Raw genomic sequence first — 18,903 nt, forward strand, 5'->3', positions numbered from 1 at the left:
AGTGCTAGGAACTGAACCTGGGTCCTCTACAAGAGCAGCACATGTACTTAATGGCTGCGCCATCTCTCTAGCTCATACTGTTTTAATTTTATGTTCAACTATTTGGCACAATTGTATGCCAATTTGTTCATTTTAATGTGTTTTTTAAAATATAGCTATTTCTAATATATCAAAGACTACAAATCAACACTACAGAAATCCATCATCTAATCCAGCAACTGCTTTGCCAAGCTTTCGTATGGAACCAAAATCTTCAGAGAGTTCTGATGTTCAGGCCTTGTCTAAATCGGTAAGTTTGGGTTTTTTTAACTTAGCAGTTTGTTCAAGAACACATTGGACACTATATATCCAGCTAGAGATGAGAACGGTCATTGCTAACTACCGTTACTCGGACAAAATGTTAATATCTTTAGGGTTCTTTTTGTTGTTGTTCAAGAAAGGGTCTCACTATGTAGTACTGGCTGTCTTGGAACTCACTCTGTAGACCAGGCTGGCCTCAAAGTCAAAGATCCACCTGCCTCTGCCTCCAGAGTGCTGGAATTCAAAAGCATGAGCCACCACATTCACCTTCAATTTTTTGTTGTTGTTTTTGCTTTTTCTTTTCTTTCTTTTTTTTTAAGACAGGGTTTTTCTGTGTAACCAGCCTTGAACTCACAGCGATCCACCTGCCTCTGCTTCCCGAGTGCTGGGATTACAGGCATACACTACCAAAACCAGCTTCATTTTTAAACTAAATTATTTTCACTGTGTTAAAGAACATTATTTTACTGACACAATTATATAGCAATAAAGTCAATATGCTGTGTGATTTATATATATTATATATATAATATATAATATATATATAAAGGCGATGACACCACACCTGGCTCTTTTTTTAAATTTAGTATAATTTATTCAGATTGCATCTCAGTTGTTATCCCTTTGCTCATATCTTCCCATTCCTACCCTTCCTCCCTCTTCTGCCCTATTCCCCTTCCCTAGACCACTGACAGAAGGGGGCCTCCTTTCCTACCATGTGACCACAGTCTATCAGGTCTCATCTGGATAGCCTACATCCCCTTCCTCTGTGTTTCCACAGGGTCTCCCCACTAGGGGAAGTGATCAGATTGGGGAACACCAGAGCTCATGTTAGAGGCAGTTCCCGCCTTCCCCACAACCGTGAAGAATGAGCTGTCCACATCTGAATTGAACAGGGGGTCTAGGTTTACTGCATGCGTTGTACTGCTTGGTACAACAGTTTATGCAGGGCCCCCTGGTCCATATTCATCGATCTTGATGGTCTCCTTGTGGGGTTCCTGAACCTTCAGGTCCTTCCATCCCCCTACTCTTCCATACCACTCTCAGCACTCAGCCCAGAGTCTGGCTGCGAGTCTTAGCATCTGTCCCATTTCCTTGCTGGGTGAAGTCTCTCAGAGGACATCTGTGTTGGGGTAATATCCACTTATAAGTGAGCATATACTACACATATATTCCTGAGTCTGGTTTACCTCACCCAGGATGATCTTTTCTAGTTCCATCCATTTGACTGCAAAGTTCAAAATCTCCTTGTTTTTAATGGCTGAGTAGTTTTCCATTGTGTAAATGTATTACAGTTTCAATTGACAGACATCTAGGTTGTTTCCAGGTTCTGGCTATTACGAATAAGGCTGCTATGAACGTAGTTAGGCAAATGTCCTTGTTGTATGGTGGAGCATCTTTCAGGTATATTCCCAGGAGTGGTATGGCTGGATCTTGAGGTAGATCTAGTCCCAATTTCCTGAGAAAGTACCAGATAGATTTCCAAAGTGGTTGTACAGGTTTGCACTCCCACCAGCAATGGAGGAGTGTTCCCCTTTCTCCACATCCTCAACAGCATGTGCTGTCACTTGAAGTTTTGATCTTAGGCATTCTGATGGGTGTAAGATGGAATCTCAGAATCATTTTGATTTGCATTTCCCTGATGACTAAGGACACTGAGCGTTTCTTTCAGATGTTTCTCTGTCATTTGGTGTTCCTCTGTTGAGAATTCTCTGGTTAGCTGCTATGTGGGTGCTGGCAATCAAACCTGGGTCCTCTGGAAAAGCAACCAACTTTGATATCTGCTGACCCATTTCTCCATCCCCAACGTATTAAGTTTTTTAGAGGATTTTCTGATAAAGAAGGAGCTAATCCACTCTTAGTGTGTGTTAAGGCATATCTGTATGTAGGATTTCATGCAATGAATAATTCTGCTTATGTCTCTAATTCTAGGAATGGAATGTTTGCGGTAATTGTTTTTGTTTCTGGTTTTCAAGACAGGGTTTCTTTCTCTACCCTGGCTGGTCTGGAACTCTCTTTGTAGACCAGGCTGCCTCTAACTTAGAGATCTGCCTGCCTCTGCCTCCTGAATGCTGGGGTTAAAGGCGTGCGCCACTATGACCCGCTGTTTTAGGTAACTTCAATAGCTGTCTCTATTCTTGTTTTGTAAAAAATAATATATTATACATAAGTGCGAGTGCTTATGTGTATGTGTGTACATCATATATGTGCTGTGTACCCACAAAACCCAGAAAAGGGTGTTGGATCCCCTGGAACTAGAGTTATATTCAAGTGTAAGCCCCTGTGTGGTTTCTCAGAAGTGAACCCAGGTCCCCGGCAAGAGCAGCAAATACACTTAACCACCACTGAGACATCGTTTCTCCAGCCTCTGTCTCTTTAATTTCCTAGTAAACTGATCAAAAATACCTAGTGACAAAGCCAGGCATGGTAGCATAATGGCTGAGACTGCCACTGAGGAGACTGAGGCAGGAAGATGAAGAGGCCAGTCTGTTTGAATAGGCCCAGGCTCTGCAAGATCTTGGGAAACCCTGTTTCATTCCCTTTCTCTCAATGTGAAAAGAAAATTTAGTAAGAAAGTGAAAATTTTACAACCTAATCATCTCTCAGCTTGAAAGCTTAAGACAAGCAAACAAAATCTTTGTATTCTCATTGTGAAAGCTATGTACTTGAAAAGGATTAAAAACTAGGAAAACATTTTTGATTTTTGATTTTTGTTTTCTGTAGACAGTGTAGTCTATCAGCCAGGACCATATTATACAGATTTCACACCTATTCCTCATTTTCACTGAATATTGTACTGAGGATATATTTCTTTGTCATTCATTGTATATTCCTCAAAAGTATGATGAGCCATAATAATTTATTAAACTTATTTAGCTATTCCTCTGTTGTTGAACATACAGGTTTTTATATTCTGTTAGTATGACTATCCTGTTAAACATTTTCATTTTCTTAACACATACTTGGGAAGTGGAATGATTATATCAAAGGATAGGGACTTTTGAAAGTTTTTAGTAAGGCCAGGTGTGGTAGCACACACCTTTAATCCTAGCACTCAGGAGGTAGAGACAGGTGGATCTCTGTGAGTTCAAGGCCAGCCTGGTCTACAAAGTGAGTCAAAGCTACACAGAGAAACCCTGTCTGGAAAGAAAAAAAAAGTCTTTAGTAGGTACTGCTAAAAATATTCTTGTAAACAAAAAATATTCTTGTAGTGGGACTGGAGAGATGGCTCAGGGGTTAAGACCCTACCCTACTCTTCCCAGAGGTCCTGAGTTCAATTCCCAGCAGACACATAGTGGCTCACAACCATCTATAATGTGATCTGGTGCCCTTTTCTGACCTGCAGGTATACATGAAAATAGAGCACTCATACATAAAATAAATAAATAAATCTTTTTAAAAATATTTTTTAAATTATATAAAAAGTTCTTACAGAGAAGTTATACCAGAAAGGAAACCCCTGCCTTGATAATATAATCACTGCTTTTTAAATTTTTTAATGTTTTATTTACAACTAATTTTAGTTTTCCAGGAAATTACAAAAATAACTTTGAAGAATGCCAATATGCTTCGCACCCAGCATATACTCATTATAGAAGAGAAGAGTAATTGTATTTGTGTGTTTTCTAACTTATCTTTTTAGTGTTAGCATACAGTTTGGTTTACTTTTATAATAATTGACAAAATAACTTTTAACACTTTACAGAATGTTTCAATGACTTCATCACAAGCTGATTCAGGTGCTGCTTCTGTGTTACGGTTGGACTCACCCAGCAACACACCATCCTCCAGCATACTGAAAAAGAGTACAGGTTTGATTTAGAATTTCTTCTTAAAATCTAGAAAAAGAGATTTCATTAATGTACATATAAAATTTCAGTATGGGGCCCTGAAGATGGCTCATCCAGTAAAGGTGCTTACAGACAAACTGATCCCTGGAACGTACATAGTCAAAGTAGAGAATTGACTCCATGCCATATAGAGAAGCACATTAAATAAGTAAGCTAATAAAGATTTTAAGCTGGGTGTGGTGGTGCACTCCTTTAATCCCAGCATGCAGGGAGACAGAGGCAGGTGGATCTCTGTGAGTTCAAGGCCAGCCTGGTCTACAAAGTGAGTGTAGGACAGCCAGGGCTACACAGAGAAGCCCTGTCTTGAAAAACAACAACAAAAGATTTTAAAAGCCAGCAAGGTGGCTCAACAAGCAAAGGTGCCTATCACCACGCTTGATGATCTGAGTATGATCTTTGAACCCACGTGGTAGGAGCAAACTGACTCTGGCAGGTTGTCCTCTAATCTCCACAGGTCCACCATGGTATACATGCACTCACATGCATACATAGACATAGTTCTTAAATTCTCTTCTGAAATCAGTGCTTTCATGTTATATTTTACACATACTGTAAGATAGAAATAAAAGCGAGTCCAGGACAGCCAAGGCTACACAGAGAGATCCTGTCTCAAAAAAAAAAAAAAGATGGCAATAGAGCTAATCATCCCTGAATGCTTTTTATGTGCAATCTTATATTTAATAATAGACTATATTCTTTTTGTTAAGTTAGTGTGTACTACTTGAGTTTATTCTGTTTCCTCCTCCTCCTCTTTTTTCAGAGACAAGATTTCCCTGTGTAACTCTGGCTGTCTTGAAACTCTGTAGACCAGGCTGGCCTTGAGTTCAGAGATTTACCTGCCCATGCCTCCCAAGTGCTGAGATTAACGACTGTACTACCATGCTGGGCGTGGTGGCACAAGCCTTTAATCCCAGCAGTGGTAGGTAGAGGCAGGTGGATCACTGAGTTGGAGTCCAGCCTGGTCTGCAAAGTGAGTTTGGGATAGCCAAGGCTACACAGAGAGACCATGTCTCAAAAATAAATAAATGAATAAAAATAAACACTGTACTACCACACCTGCCTGAGTTTATCTGTAAGCTATGAAATCTTAATATAATTTCTGTGAGTCAGAGAAGTTACTTAAGTTTTAAATACTCTGTAAAAATGTATTATTTGGAGATCATTAATTTATTAAAATCACATAGCTTTAGTTTACTTCTTTGTTAACTGTCTATATAATCAATGACATGTTAGTTAAATGTGATAACACAGTGGTATTATAAAATGGCAGGACTGAAGAGATGTTTTGCACACAATCAATACATAGTACATATCCATTGAAGAAACAGAAATTGGACAATTGAAGTAAAATATTTTTTTCTACTATGACAAAATTCTTCATGAATGTAAAGTAAATTAATGTGATAGTGTAAGAATGTAACCTTAGCCAGGTGCATTGGTGCACGCCTTTAATCCCAGAACTCAGGGAGGCAGAGACAAGAGGATCTCTGAGTTTGAGGCCAGCCTGGTCTACAAAGCAAGTCCAGGACACCCAAGGCTACACAGAGAAACCCTGTCTTGAAAAACCAAAAAAATAGGCTGGAGGGATAACTCAAAGAATAAAAGCACTGGCTGTTCCTCCAGATGCCCTGAGTTCAGTTTCTAGCAACCACATTTATAACGTATGATCTGATGCCCTCTTTTGGACTACAGGTGTACATGCAGGCAGAACACTGTATATAATAATAAATAACTCTATAAAAGAAAAAAGATGTTACCTAGATTTAAAAGAGATATTTGCTATAATAGAATAAAGTAGTTTTTCTATTAGGTAATTTGATGGATTTCACTAGAGAGGAGTATAATTTATCTTTCAAAATTTTTTAAGACAGGGTTTTTCTGTGTAGCCTTGGCTGTCTTGGACTTACTTTGTAGACCAGGCTGGCCTTGAACTCACAGCAATCCACCTGCCTTTGCCTCCCAAGTGCTGGGATTAAAGGAGTGCACCACCACCGCCCAGCCTTGAATTTTTATTTACTAATAAATAGTATATTACATTTATTAAACCAAAGGAAAAGTTTTATAGTGATTTCAGTGTCAAAAATATTTTCTCACTATGCTAATACTTCATTTGAAAGTCACCTATGTTTAGTTAGCAAAATAACTAAGAACCAATTGGATAGGAAGATGAAATAATTGTCTTAATGTATTTTACGAAACACAAGGTCTCATTCCCAGAACAAGTTTCAGTTTGTGAAGTTTCTAGGAGTTAAAGACAGTAACTCTTGCTCATTATTTAAATTTTTTCCACTGAATGTGATGGCACTTGCATGAAATTTCAACACTTGGGAAGTGGAGGTAGGAGAACCAGGAGTGTGAGAGCCAGTCTTCAGTGCATGGTAAATTCATGGTCAGCCTGGGCTACATACGACAACAAAAGTTTTGGTTTTGTTTTTTTTTTAAGATTTATTTATTATATTATGTATACAGTGCTCTGCCTGCATGTACACCTGCAGGCCAGAAGAGGGCTCCACATCTCATTATAGATGGTTTTGAGCCACCATGTGGTTTCTGGGAATTGAATTCAGGACCTCTGGAAAGAGCACTCAGTGGCGCACACCTTTGCTTCTAACACTCAGGAGGCAGAGGCAGGCAGATCTCTGTGAGTTCGAGGCCAGCCTGATCTACAAGGTTCCAAGACAGCCAAGACCACACACAGAAAAGCCCTTTCTAGAAAACCAAACCAAAAAAAAGATGATGATGATACATGATACATGTGTAAGCCTCTACTCTAGATTTCTGTATGCTTTATCAAGTCACCTAACTTTTCTCACATCATTTCATGTTTATCACATAATACATCCATTCTCTGGACCCAATATTAGGCATTTGAAGATAATAATACTCATTTTAGAATTTTATTGAGATAAAAAATAAGAACGTAGCTCAGAGAAAGTTAATCTGACTTTTTTTTTCTTTGTGTTATATTATTGTTGTTATTGTTGCTTTGTGTGTTGTGGGTTTTATGCTTTTGTTTTGTTTTTCCAAGACAGGGTTTCTCTGTGTAGCCTTGGCTGTCCTGGGCTTTGTAGACCAGGCTGGCCTTGAACTCATTGAGATCCACCTGCCTCTGCCTTCACACCCAGCTAGGGCTTATGCTTTTTTTGTTTGGTTCGTTAGGTTTTTTGTTTGTTTGTTTGTTTTTGTTTTTTTTCTTTGTTTGTTTTTGTTTTTCGAGACAGGGTTTCCCTGTGTAGCCTTGGCTGTCCTAGACTCACTTTGTAGACCAGGCTGGCTTCGAACTTACAGGGATCCACCTGCCTCTGCCTCCCCAGTGCTGGGATTAAAGGTATGCACCACCATGCTGGGCTCAGGATTTATGCCTTTTTAACCTCACGCTGACTCCTTTAATGGATAGCTTTATTTGAAAATATCTTTGTAATTTTCTTGCACAAAGTTTATTTTGTGAATATGAAAATGCTTCCTTGTATAGTTTCTGGTTTTTGGTTCTATAATTTTTTTTTTTTACTTAGATTAGCTCCAAAGCATTTTCACTAAATTTTAAATCTAAGGCATTTCCATATCAATTTTACATAAGTAATATTTTATGCTAAAGCATTTATAAATATCTTTCCTGTTGCTCAAATCTTTGTAGGTATCGATCAAACTTCATTAGGATTAAAACACCCTCCCACTTCCCAAATAAACAGTGTTAATCCAAAAAAGCCAAAGATTGAAACAAGTGTTTCTGAAATAAGTCCTTCCTCTTCATCAACTTTACATACAGCCCCTTCAGAGGCTTCTTTCCAGACTGCAGTATCAAGTAAGTATGAAATTTCACATAGGAAAAATGTGTTAGTTTAAAAAATTCTATTAATTGTGATGGGTTTCTAGGATCTTTAAGTTTTTTAAAAGATCAATATTTACTCATAAAAGTCCTTAATTTATTTTAGATATAAATACCTCATCAATTCAGTCTGGAGCACCTTCAGTAAGATCTTGTCCAAAGTGCAATGTTAAATTCGGTTTTTTGGATCCTTTGAGATGCCACATGAAGGTAAAATGGTTACAAATTTTGAGTTTTGGAAATGTTTACAGATTCATGAAATATTAAGAACAATAGAGTAAATATTTGTTTGTCTAGTTATTTAAATAATAAGGCTTCTTTTATTGGCATTTTTATGTTGTCGTATAAAAATTAATTTTCAGCCAGTGTAGTGGGTCATGCCTGTAATCCCAGCTCACAGGGAGACAGAGGCAGGAGGATCTCGGTGAGTTCGAGGCCAGCCTGGTCTACAAAGAAAGTCCAGGACAGCCAGGAGTATACAGAGAAACCCTGTCTTGAAAATACCAAAAAAAAAAAAAAATCATGGTTATACAAAATTTAAATTCTTCCCAATGGTGAAATTATGTAAGTTAAGTTTATAATATATATTCTATAGTATGTGTTTTTTATTTACATTAATTTTCATTGAAAATGAATAAACTATAATATTTTATTGACTAAATCATGTCATACTTCTCATAAAGCAGGAATTTTATTGATTAATCTTCCATATAACTTAAATTTTCCTGTTTTACTTTTTTCCATGGTATCATACTCATTTCATATTTCTCAGTGGACATCTTAGTTTTATGCCTTTATTTCCACAATTTCCTAATGGAGCATTTCTTATGAAATGATAGTTTTAACTCAATCCAGAATATAGAGTTATAAATGAATTTCTAGTTTTATATTGATAGTTCAAGCTCCTGAACTTAAGTTTTAAATTTGAAGCTACTAAAAATGTCTGGGTTTAGAGGGGTTTCTAATTAAAATATGTTAGCAGATGACTTAGTATCCTGCTTCAGTTTTATAAAATACCCCTTCTTCTGTCTGCCTGCCCCACGTAAATTGCAGCGAGGAAGAAGGCCAGAAAATGGTGGGATAAGTAAGATAGATGATTTGTGGAAAAGAAGGGGGAATACAAAAAAGCACCTTAGCAAAAGATTCTGCTCACAGGATTATTTTTTCGAGACAGGGTTTCTCTGTGTAGACTAGGTTGGCCTTAAACTCATGGAGATCTGCAGAGTACTGGGATTAAAGGTGTATACCATCATACCCAGATCCTTTTTCTTTTCTAGCTCTATATCTACATGTTTTCTTTCAGGAGTTTAGTTAAACCTATTTGCAGTTCTTGATGTAAAACATTTAACTGGTAATAAGGTATGTGGACAAACGTGTACCTCTGTGAAACAAGCATATACCACTTGCAGAAACTTCCACTTGTCCATTTTGCGCTTTCTAAGATAACACAACATAAAATCTTATTGTCTTAACAAAATTTTAAACATGCAATTCAGTGTTGTCAGCTGTAACTAGACTTTTCACTGCTTGGTGGGTTCCTTTTTCTTCCACTTTCTCTACCCTCTCAAACCCCTAACACCAGATATGAGAGAAAAGGGAGGAGCAAGGCGGGGGGTGCTGTCATCATTACATTACTTCCTGCTGATTCTGAGCATCGACCTTCTTGGGGGCAAGTTTCATCTTCACCATCAGGATATCTAATTTCTTTCTTCTTGTTTCTTTTTTACAAACTGCAACCAACAGCAACCAGCAGTCAACCAACCAATAATCCACACAACAAACAACTCGTTTCTTGGGGGCCCTCGTATTTATATACCCTCTGAAAAGTCCTCAGAATTCAAAATGTCACACACAGTCTCAGAATCTATCTGCAACTGGCAAGCCCATGCACCTGCTAGAGCACGAAGCAAACCATAGTCAGCTGCTGCAAAGCAGTCCCATATCCCCACACCTGGGATTAAAATAAGACCTATTCTTATGATAAATATTGCTGGGTTTTGTTTTGTCTTTTTTCTTTTCTTTCTTTCTTTTTTTTTTGAGACAGGGTTTCTCTGTGTAGCCTTGGCTGCCCTGGACTCTTCTTTATAGACCAGGCTGGCCTCAAACTCACATCGATCTGCCTGCCTCTGCCTCCCCAGTGCTGGGATTAAAGGTGTGCATCACCATGCCCAGCTAATAAATACTTCTGTTTTTTAAAGAAACACTCCAGTCATCTGTGCATTCTAATGCTGTACAGTGGATCGTTAGAGCCCATTTCTCTTGAATAACTAAACCTATATATCCGTTGACTAATGCTACCCCATTTGCCACTTTGCCAGATGGTGGCACTCAGCGTTCCACTCTCTGCATTATTATTTAGAGTGGACTTTTCATGTAAATGTAATTGTGAAATATTTATTTGTCCTGTTACTGACCTATTTCACTTAATATAATATTTTCCAAGTCTATCCATGTGATTTCAATGGGTAGAATTTCCTGCTTTCTTAAGGCTGAATAATATTCCAAACTGTCTACACGCCACATTTTCTTTTCATTTCTGTGTTAGTAGACTTAGATTACTTTGATGTCTTGGCTATGAATAATTATACAGTAAGCTTGAGCTTGTAGATTTGTCTTTGAAATCCAAAATTCACTTGTTTTGGATATACCTAGTGTGACATTGCTGGATCATATATTTATATTGTTTTTAGGAACTTCTATATTTTTTTCATACTTGTTTTACTGATTTATATTTCTACCAACAATATAAGAAAATTGGATTTCTCCACTTTCTTGTTTTAGATAGAGGCATCCCAATGAAATGAAACCTCATTGCAGTTTTGTATAGCTTTTTAAAAGAAATGTCTTCCCCTTGGTGGGGAGACCTGGTGGCACTTAGAGAAAGGATAAGCAGGCTCCCAGGATGAGACCTGATAGCCTGTGACCATATGGTGGGGGAGGAGGTCCCCTTCTGTCACAGGCCTAGGGGAGGGGAATAGGGAAAAAGAGGGAGGGAGGGAGGAACAGGAGGCTACAAGTGAGGGGATAACAATTGAGATGTAATCTGAATAAATTAATTAAATAACAAAAGAAATGTCTTCTCAGTTCCTTTATGTTCCAAATTTTTTTTAGAAAATTTAAATAATGAGAACTAATGAAAACAAATGTGTCACAATAAAAATGAAAGTGAAACTCAGAAATAACTGAATGTGTGGAAATGTGGAGCAAGAGACGACCACAACATTTTCTATAGCAGTAAAAATTAGCAGAGGAAATAGATGTAGAAAAAAAGGTAGAACTGATAGAACATACCAGTTTATTAGTCAGAGTTCTCTAAAGAACAGAACTGGCATATGAGATAAATCTGTATTTAATATATATGATACACACACACACACTAAAAAGAGATTTGTTAAAGTGGCTTTCAGGCTGTGGTCTGAGTAGCTGTCTCCTGAGGGCAAGGGCAAGGATCCAGTAGCTGTTCAATATGCTACACTGAAGGTCTCCACAGTCCCAATCTGGTGCTGGAGTCCCCAATCTAGAGATAGAGAGCCTCCAGTTTGCAGTCAACAAATTGGAATCACAAAGAACTGGCTTCTAACCCTGCCTCCCTGCGGAAGGAATGGCTTGGGAATAAGATAAATGAACTTGCCAGGGAGAGTTAGGGCAAGCGGTCAAAAAGCCAAAAGTTTCTTCTACGTTCTTTTATGTGGGCTGCCACCAGATGTGACTGAGATCTAGGGTGGGTTTCCCACCTCAAGTAATTCAAACAAGAAAAATCTCTTATGGATGTGCCTAACTGCTTGGGTTTTAGTTCATTTCAGATGTAGTCAGGTTAACAACCAAGATCAACGACCATAGTACTGTAAAATTCTGTTATAAGTGGCCAGGTGTTCAGGTTTTAAACACAGCAAACATTTACTGAGATTTAATCATATGGTAATTTTCTTCTGAAAATAATTTCCCCCTTTTATTTATAAGCCCCTTTTTTATTTTTCTACTATCTGTGTCTATTTTGAAGTTATTTGAGGATATTTTAATGTTATTTGCTATTGTTGTGGTACTGAATTCTAAGAATTCTCACAGATGGTTTCTTTTTTTTTAAAGATTTGTTTATTTATTTATTTATTTATTTATTATATATACAGTGTTCTATTTGCATGTAACTCCTGCAGGCCAGAAGGAGGGCATCAGATCACATTATAGATGGCTGTGAGCCACCATGTGGTTGCTGGGAATTGAACTCAGGACCTTTGGAAGAGCAGTCATTGCTCTTAACCTCTGAGCAGTCTCTCCAGCCCTGACAGATGGTTTCTAACACTTTAAATAAAGTTTAAATATTCAACAATTAAAAGAATTCTATGATTTGCAAATATTTTCTCTCATTTTATTTTGTTTCACTATTACTATTTTAAAGATTTATTTATTTTTATGTTATGTATTTGGGTGCTTTCTTTGCATTTATGTCTGTGCACCACTTGCATGCCTGGTGTTTCTGGAAATTAGAAGAGGCATTTGGCTCCCCTGGGACTACAGTTGCAAATAATTGTGATGATGTGTGTGCTCAGAATTGAACCCTGGCTTCTCTAGAAAAATAGTCAATGCTCTTAACTGTTACACCACCTCCCCAGTCGGCTCCATTTATTCTACCTAACAAAATTCTACCATTGAAAATTATATACAATAAGAGGTTTGTTTTGCCATTGAAAAAAAGACTTATGTGAGAAAAGTATTCTACATTAGAATCAGCTTAAATGAGGTCCTGATTTTACTTGAGGTAACGATCCCCCATAAATTATTTAAGTGTTATATATAGAATACATTGAGATTTTGAAATATGACCGATAACTCTTTCTTTGTGGGTCACACATTATCTAGTGCTTTGTGTTAGGAGAAGGACAGATTAACTGTGCTCAAAGTCTAGTTCCCAACTATGCTTTACTAAAATGTATACAAGATACAAATAAAACATACTATTTCTCCTCTTTCAGCGTTGTTGCCCAGACGTGAGAAATGACTTTCTAGGAACTCTTATGTCAGACCATTCAAAGGCTGAAAACAAAACTAACATTGGCTCAGATAAAGACAACTTGATCATTCAAGTTAGTGATTTTTATTATGGAAGACATGAAGGAGCTATTGATGAAGACCCGAAGACTAACACAACTTTTAAGTGCTTCAGTTGCAAGAAAATTCTTAAAAATAATATTAGGTATGTAAATATTTATTTTTATTTGCTTGAAAATAAACTAATTTGCATCTTGATATTTTAATAGAAATATTGTTTTTTTCTATTCTAGGCAAATCGTTGTAATACTTCTACTATGAAAGGTTATTTGTTATGCTAAATTCTTTAATTTTCTCTTGTATTTTCATAGTTTGAAGCCTGGATCCCCAGTTATATATATATATGTATATATGTATGTATATATGTATTTGCTAGCTTAAGAAAAATCAAGAATATTTACTATAACTTAGGGAAAATGACATACTTCCTATTGCTGTGAGGAAACACCATGACCAAGGTAACTTATAAAAGACGGTGTTACATTTGAGCTTAGTATTTCAAAGGAACAGAATCTATGATGGTGAAGCAGAGACATAGTAGCAGGAACAACTGAGAGGTCATATCTTGACCCACAAGTAGGCAATACACTGGGAATGACCAGTCATTTGAAACCTCAAAGCCTTGGGGGGGGGAGGGGAACCCGAATCCTGTCTTGAAAACAAAAACAAAAGAATGGGACTTCATGAACCCCTTTCCTAAGCATGCTAGGGTTTTGGGGTTTTTTGTTTTGTTTTGTTTTGTTTTGTTTTGTTTTGTTTTCGAGACAGGGTTTCTCTGTTAGCCTTGGTTGTCCTAGACTCACTTTGTAGACCAGGCTGTCCTCGAACTCACAGCGATCCACCTGCCTCTGCCTCCCAAGTGCTGGGATTAAAGGCGTGCGCCACCACCGCCCGGCCCATGCTAGGGTTTTGAGTGGCTTCATTTTGCACAGCCTGGTACATATGGTTACAACTACTGTGATTTCATGTATGTAACAGTGCTATTTTCCCAACATTTTATAATAAAATTGTTAAATATTCAACAATGATTTTTAAAAAGTTTTACCATGAACATCTGTTTACCAATTTGACTTTACCATTCACATTATACTGTATAAATCAAGTAAGTTAATTTATGTGTCCCTTATACTTTATTATATATAGCCTAAAGGTAATTTTGCACAATAGTTTTGATTTGCCTGCATTTTATATTCACATGTCTCTTGGTTTTGGTTTTTATGGCTGTGACAAAACACCTTGACCAAAAAGCAAGTTGGGAGCCAGGCAGTGGTGGTGCACACCTTTAATCCCAACACTTGGGAGGCAGAGGCAGGCAGATCTCTGAGTTTGAAGACAACCTGGTCTACAGAGTGAGTCCAAGACAATCAAGGCTACACAGAGAAAGCCTGTCTAAAAAAAAAAAAAAAGAAGCAAGTTTCGGAGGAAAGGGTTTATTTTTCTCACAGTTCCATAGCAGTTTATCATCAAAGGAACTCAAATAGGGCAGGAACCCTGGAGTCAGGAACTGATGCAGAGGCCATGAAGGGGTGCTGCTTAGTGGCTTGTTCCCTGTGGTCTGCTTAGCCACTTTGTTACAGAACTTAGTACCAGCCCAGGCTCCACCTACAATGGACTGGGGTATCCTTCATGAATCACTAATTAAGAAAATGCCCAACAGGCTTGCCCCCCAGTCCAATCTTATGGAGACATTTTCCTAATTGAGGTACCCTCCTTTTTGATAACTCTAGCTTGTGTCAAGTTGACATAAAGCTAGCCAGTACAACATGTCACATGTTAAGTGCGCTCTGCTGGAGTAATGAGATGCTCAAAAACTTTGGATCAGAGGTTAACTGGTACTTGATTTATCACATCTGTCTTCATGCACAGAACCATGTGATATTTTGCATACTTTTCAAAGTAAATTATAGACTTCTACCAAAACCAAAGGAGTGAAGAAGACAATGGGCTCCAAGCATGGTGGTGAATGTCAGTAATCCCAGTACTTGGGATGCTGAGACAACACAATTGCAAAGCCATCCTGGGATACCTAGAGACCCTATCTCCAAAAAAGTAGACATTGTACAATGTAATTAACAGTTCTTTATAAAGAACAATATTTTAAAGCCTGTAACCGCAGCACTCAGAAGATGGAGAACTTTTTTTTTTAGTTTTTTGAGACAGTTTCAGAGTGCTAATATTAATTTTTTTTTTTTTGCTGTTGTTTCTCTTGATTCCTACCTTCCTCCCTAGTTCTGATATGGTAGGTATGAGATACCAAACCCAGCCAAAGTGTTTTGATTAAGTTATTTTACCTTTAAATTCAGTCTGGTAAAGGCTTCAAAACAAGAATGCCCATTTATCATAAGCTCTGCCACAAAATGTCAAAGTTTCTTCTTCTTTTTCTTCTTCTTCTCCTCCTCCTTCTCCTCCTCTTCCTCCTCTTTCTCCTTTCTTCTTTGTTCTCTTCCTCTCCTCTTTCTTCTTGTTCTCCTTCCCCTTCTCTTTCTTCTTTTCCTTCTCCTCCTCCTCCTTCCTCTACTCCTTTTCCTTCTTCTCCTACTTCCCCGAGTCCTGGGATTACAGGATGCACCACCACTGCCTGGCTCAGTTTCTTCTTGTAGGAAGTATTTTTTTTTAGGGAAGCAGTGATAACAGGATCTAAACTGAGCCAATGGATGGTGTTCCAAAGGTTAACACTCTGCGAGGAAAATAATATTTTCTGTATTACAATTTTTTACATTGTGGCAAATATCTAAGAGAAACAATTTAAGGAAGAGAGAATTGTTTTGTCTGGGCGTGGTGGCACATGCCTGTAATCCCTGCACTTGGAAGGCAGAGGCAGTTGGATTGCTGTGAGTTCAAGGCCAGTCTGGTCTACAAAGTGAGTCCAGAGAAACCCTGTCTCGAAAAAAAATTGTTTTGGCTCATAGTATCAGAGATTGCAGTCCATGGTTACCTGATACTTGTAAGGAGTCAGAAATATGGAGGAAGGGCTTAGTAAAGAAAAATTGAAGCAAAGAAGGGGCAAGGTACATCTTTTTAGGACTTGCCTCCAATGACCTCTTCCCTCATTTAGGCCCCATAATGCCCTCATTAATCCATTGCTTAGATCAGAGCCTTCCAGATCCAATTCCTTCCCCCAAAAGCCTGTCAGCTGATATCTAGGCCCTCAATATATTAGCCTTCAAGGAATATCTCAGATTCAGACTCTTAACAGGTAGTTATAATAACAGTAACCCAGTATCATTAAATAGAACAAAACTTACTTTAATTATGTCTAATCCAATAACATTTTTCTTTCATATGTTTTGAAAGCAGTGCATTTAAGATACTGAAAAAACTATCTTCAAGCAGGGCATGATGGTGCATGCCTTTAATCCCAGCACTTGGGAGGCAGAGGCAGGTAGATCTCTGTGAGTTAAAGGCCAGCCTGGTCTACAAAGTGAGTCTAGGACTACCAAGGCTACACAGAGAAACCTTGCCTGGAAACACCAGGAAAAAAAACAAAAAGAAAAATCTCTCTTCTATAAGTTATGCTGCCTTTGATGGTAGATTGCCTCTACATGTTTTGTTTTGAAATATAAATAATGGTTTATATAGAGAAATGAAGTTTGCTATTCTATTTTTATCAACAATAGGTATAGATCTGAAATGATGATAGTTATAGCAAATTAGTGGTATTTCATATTGAATATATTACTGGGTTATTTTTAAAGCAGAAATGAAAAACTGTTCAAAGAGCCCTTTAATGAAGTTAACCTTAGTTTTAGACAGGACTTAGATGAGCCTCAAACTGGCTAAGTAATGGAGAATAACCTTGGCATTCTAATCTTCCTGTGTTAGGATTGAGTACACAACTGTTGTTTGGTGATAGAATCTATTGTTTCCCAGAGTAGCTGTCTCTCAGAACTCAATGAATCCTGCTTTCTAAACCTTCTGGAAGGTAGTTCTACAGACACATGATACCATGACCAAGGCAATCAATACAAGAAAGCATGTCAGTGGACAGTCAGGCATGGAAGAGTAGCAGACAGCGTACCTGTTGACACATCACAATGTAGAGAGAAGGGAGAGAGGCAGGAAGCTGAGAATAGCAAGGGCTTTTAAAACCTCAAAGCCCACCCTCAGTAACACACCTTCAACACAAAGTCACACCTAATTCTTCCCAAACAGTCCCACCAGCCAGGGAACAAGTATGCTAATATATTAGCCCATGGGGGCCAATCTGATTCCAGTCAAACCACAAGTATATACCTTTATAGAGGGCATTAAAGCTTTGGAGATAATATTTTAAATTGTAGTCATGCAACTACATTTTGAAATTTTAGGATCAGATAATTATTTGCAGATCTTTTGTTGTTATAAATTTGCATTTTTGCACCTGTTTGACTGTCCTTTATAGGTTCATGAACCACATGAAACACCACTTGGAACATGAAAAACAGAACAATGAAACCTGGGAAAGCCATACTACATGCCAGCATTGCTACCGGCAGTATCCCAACCCCTTCCAGCTACAGTGCCACATTGAGAGTACGCATACTCCTCATGATTTTTCTAGTAAGTGACACTTTTCCAGAATTTGATTATGTGATTGTGAGGGAACCTTAAGGATCTGGTTGGAAAGTTTATTGAGGACTTTCAATTTTAAAACCAATGGTCTTAATATATACTTAATATAAAAACTAACTATTGCAATTAGCACAGTCTAGGAACTGTGTAGCTTAGGTTTAAATCCCAGCATTGCTTTTTCTTTTTATTTTTTTTAAGGTTTTCGTGACAGGGTTTCTCTGTGTAGCCTTGGTTGTCCTGGACTCGCTTTGTAGACCAGGCTGGGCTTGAACTCACAGCGATCCGCCTGCCTCTGCCTCCTGAGAGCTGGGATTAAGTGCCGCCACACTGGGCTTCAGCATTGCTTCTTAATACAGCTGTAGGACCTTTGATAGTTAATCTTTCTATGCTCCTGGTTTCTTAACTGAAAATGTGAATTAAAAACAGTAGTTCTTCCCACAGTGTTGTGAAAATAATGTCCTTAGGTCTTTGTTTGGTTTTGTTGGATTTTTTGTTTTGTTTTCTTTGTTTGTTTTGCAGTACTAGAGATTAACCAAAGGGCTAAGAAATGTTGGTCAAATCCTCTACAACCGAGCTACATCCGCAGTTCCTCAGAACAGTGTTAGTGATCAGATGAGCAATAAGATTGCTGGAACCACCTATTCTAGTACTGCCACTGTATTATTAAATGATAGCCTGTGAAATGAAGCCTGTTTTCATAGGCATGTGAAAAGTGATGCGCTGTCTTTTCCCTTTCAGATATTTGCAAAATCTGTGAATTGTCATTTGAAACAGAGCATCTGTTTCTGCAACATATGAAGGACACTCATAAACCTGGTGAAATGCCCTATATTTGCCAGGTAAACACTCATTTATTATATATTTCAATGTCTGTTCAGTATCTGCATTCCATGAAATAGTATTCTTTCTTTTGATTGCTGAAGTGTTTAAACAAAATTAGTTAGTATACTAAAATTGAAGAGCCTTTGTGTTAGTGACTTTCCTCTTGGTTGAACTCATGCATTGTATGTGGGGCTAGTGCTCTGGATTTGGCTGTCCTGGCCATAGTTTTCTGACTTCTGTAATAGACAGTTGTCCTACTGGAGAAAGACCAACATGGCTTATCATGTAGAGAAGAGTATAGACTTGTCAAGGAAATAAGAAATGCTGGAGAACCTAATTAAATATCTATATAAATACTATATATATTAATTATATATTATTGTTTTGGGTTTTTTTGAGACAGAAATTCTCTAACAGAGCTCTGCCTGTGCTGGAACTGACTCTGTAGACCAGGCTAGCCTAAAACTCACCTGCTTCTACCTCCTGAGTATGGGATTAAAGATGTGC

General features: G+C 37.9%; 1 protein-coding gene across 2 annotated transcripts in view; it reads left to right on the forward strand.

Moving 5' to 3' along the window:
• ZNF280C (zinc finger protein 280C) overlaps positions 1-18,903 on the forward strand; it is a 53,197-nt gene that overhangs the window by 14,092 nt on the left and 20,202 nt on the right. Inside the window, exons 6-12 of one of the 2 annotated variants that reach the window (XM_084790127.1) lie at positions 156-289; positions 4,007-4,112; positions 7,786-7,953; positions 8,084-8,187; positions 12,948-13,168; positions 17,405-17,562; positions 18,313-18,413. In XM_084790127.1, coding sequence (XP_084646253.1) covers positions 156-289; positions 4,007-4,112; positions 7,786-7,953; positions 8,084-8,187; positions 12,948-13,168; positions 17,405-17,562; positions 18,313-18,413 — 992 coding nt within the window. The remainder of the gene's footprint in view (positions 1-155; positions 290-4,006; positions 4,113-7,785; positions 7,954-8,083; positions 8,188-12,947; positions 13,169-17,404; positions 17,563-18,312; positions 18,414-18,903) is intronic. The other variant, XM_084790128.1, reaches the window with a different exon arrangement.

This window comes from Acomys minous (genome assembly GCF_964271855.1).
Source record: "Acomys minous genome assembly, chromosome: 7".
Taxonomy (NCBI): Eukaryota; Metazoa; Chordata; class Mammalia; order Rodentia; family Muridae; genus Acomys; species Acomys minous.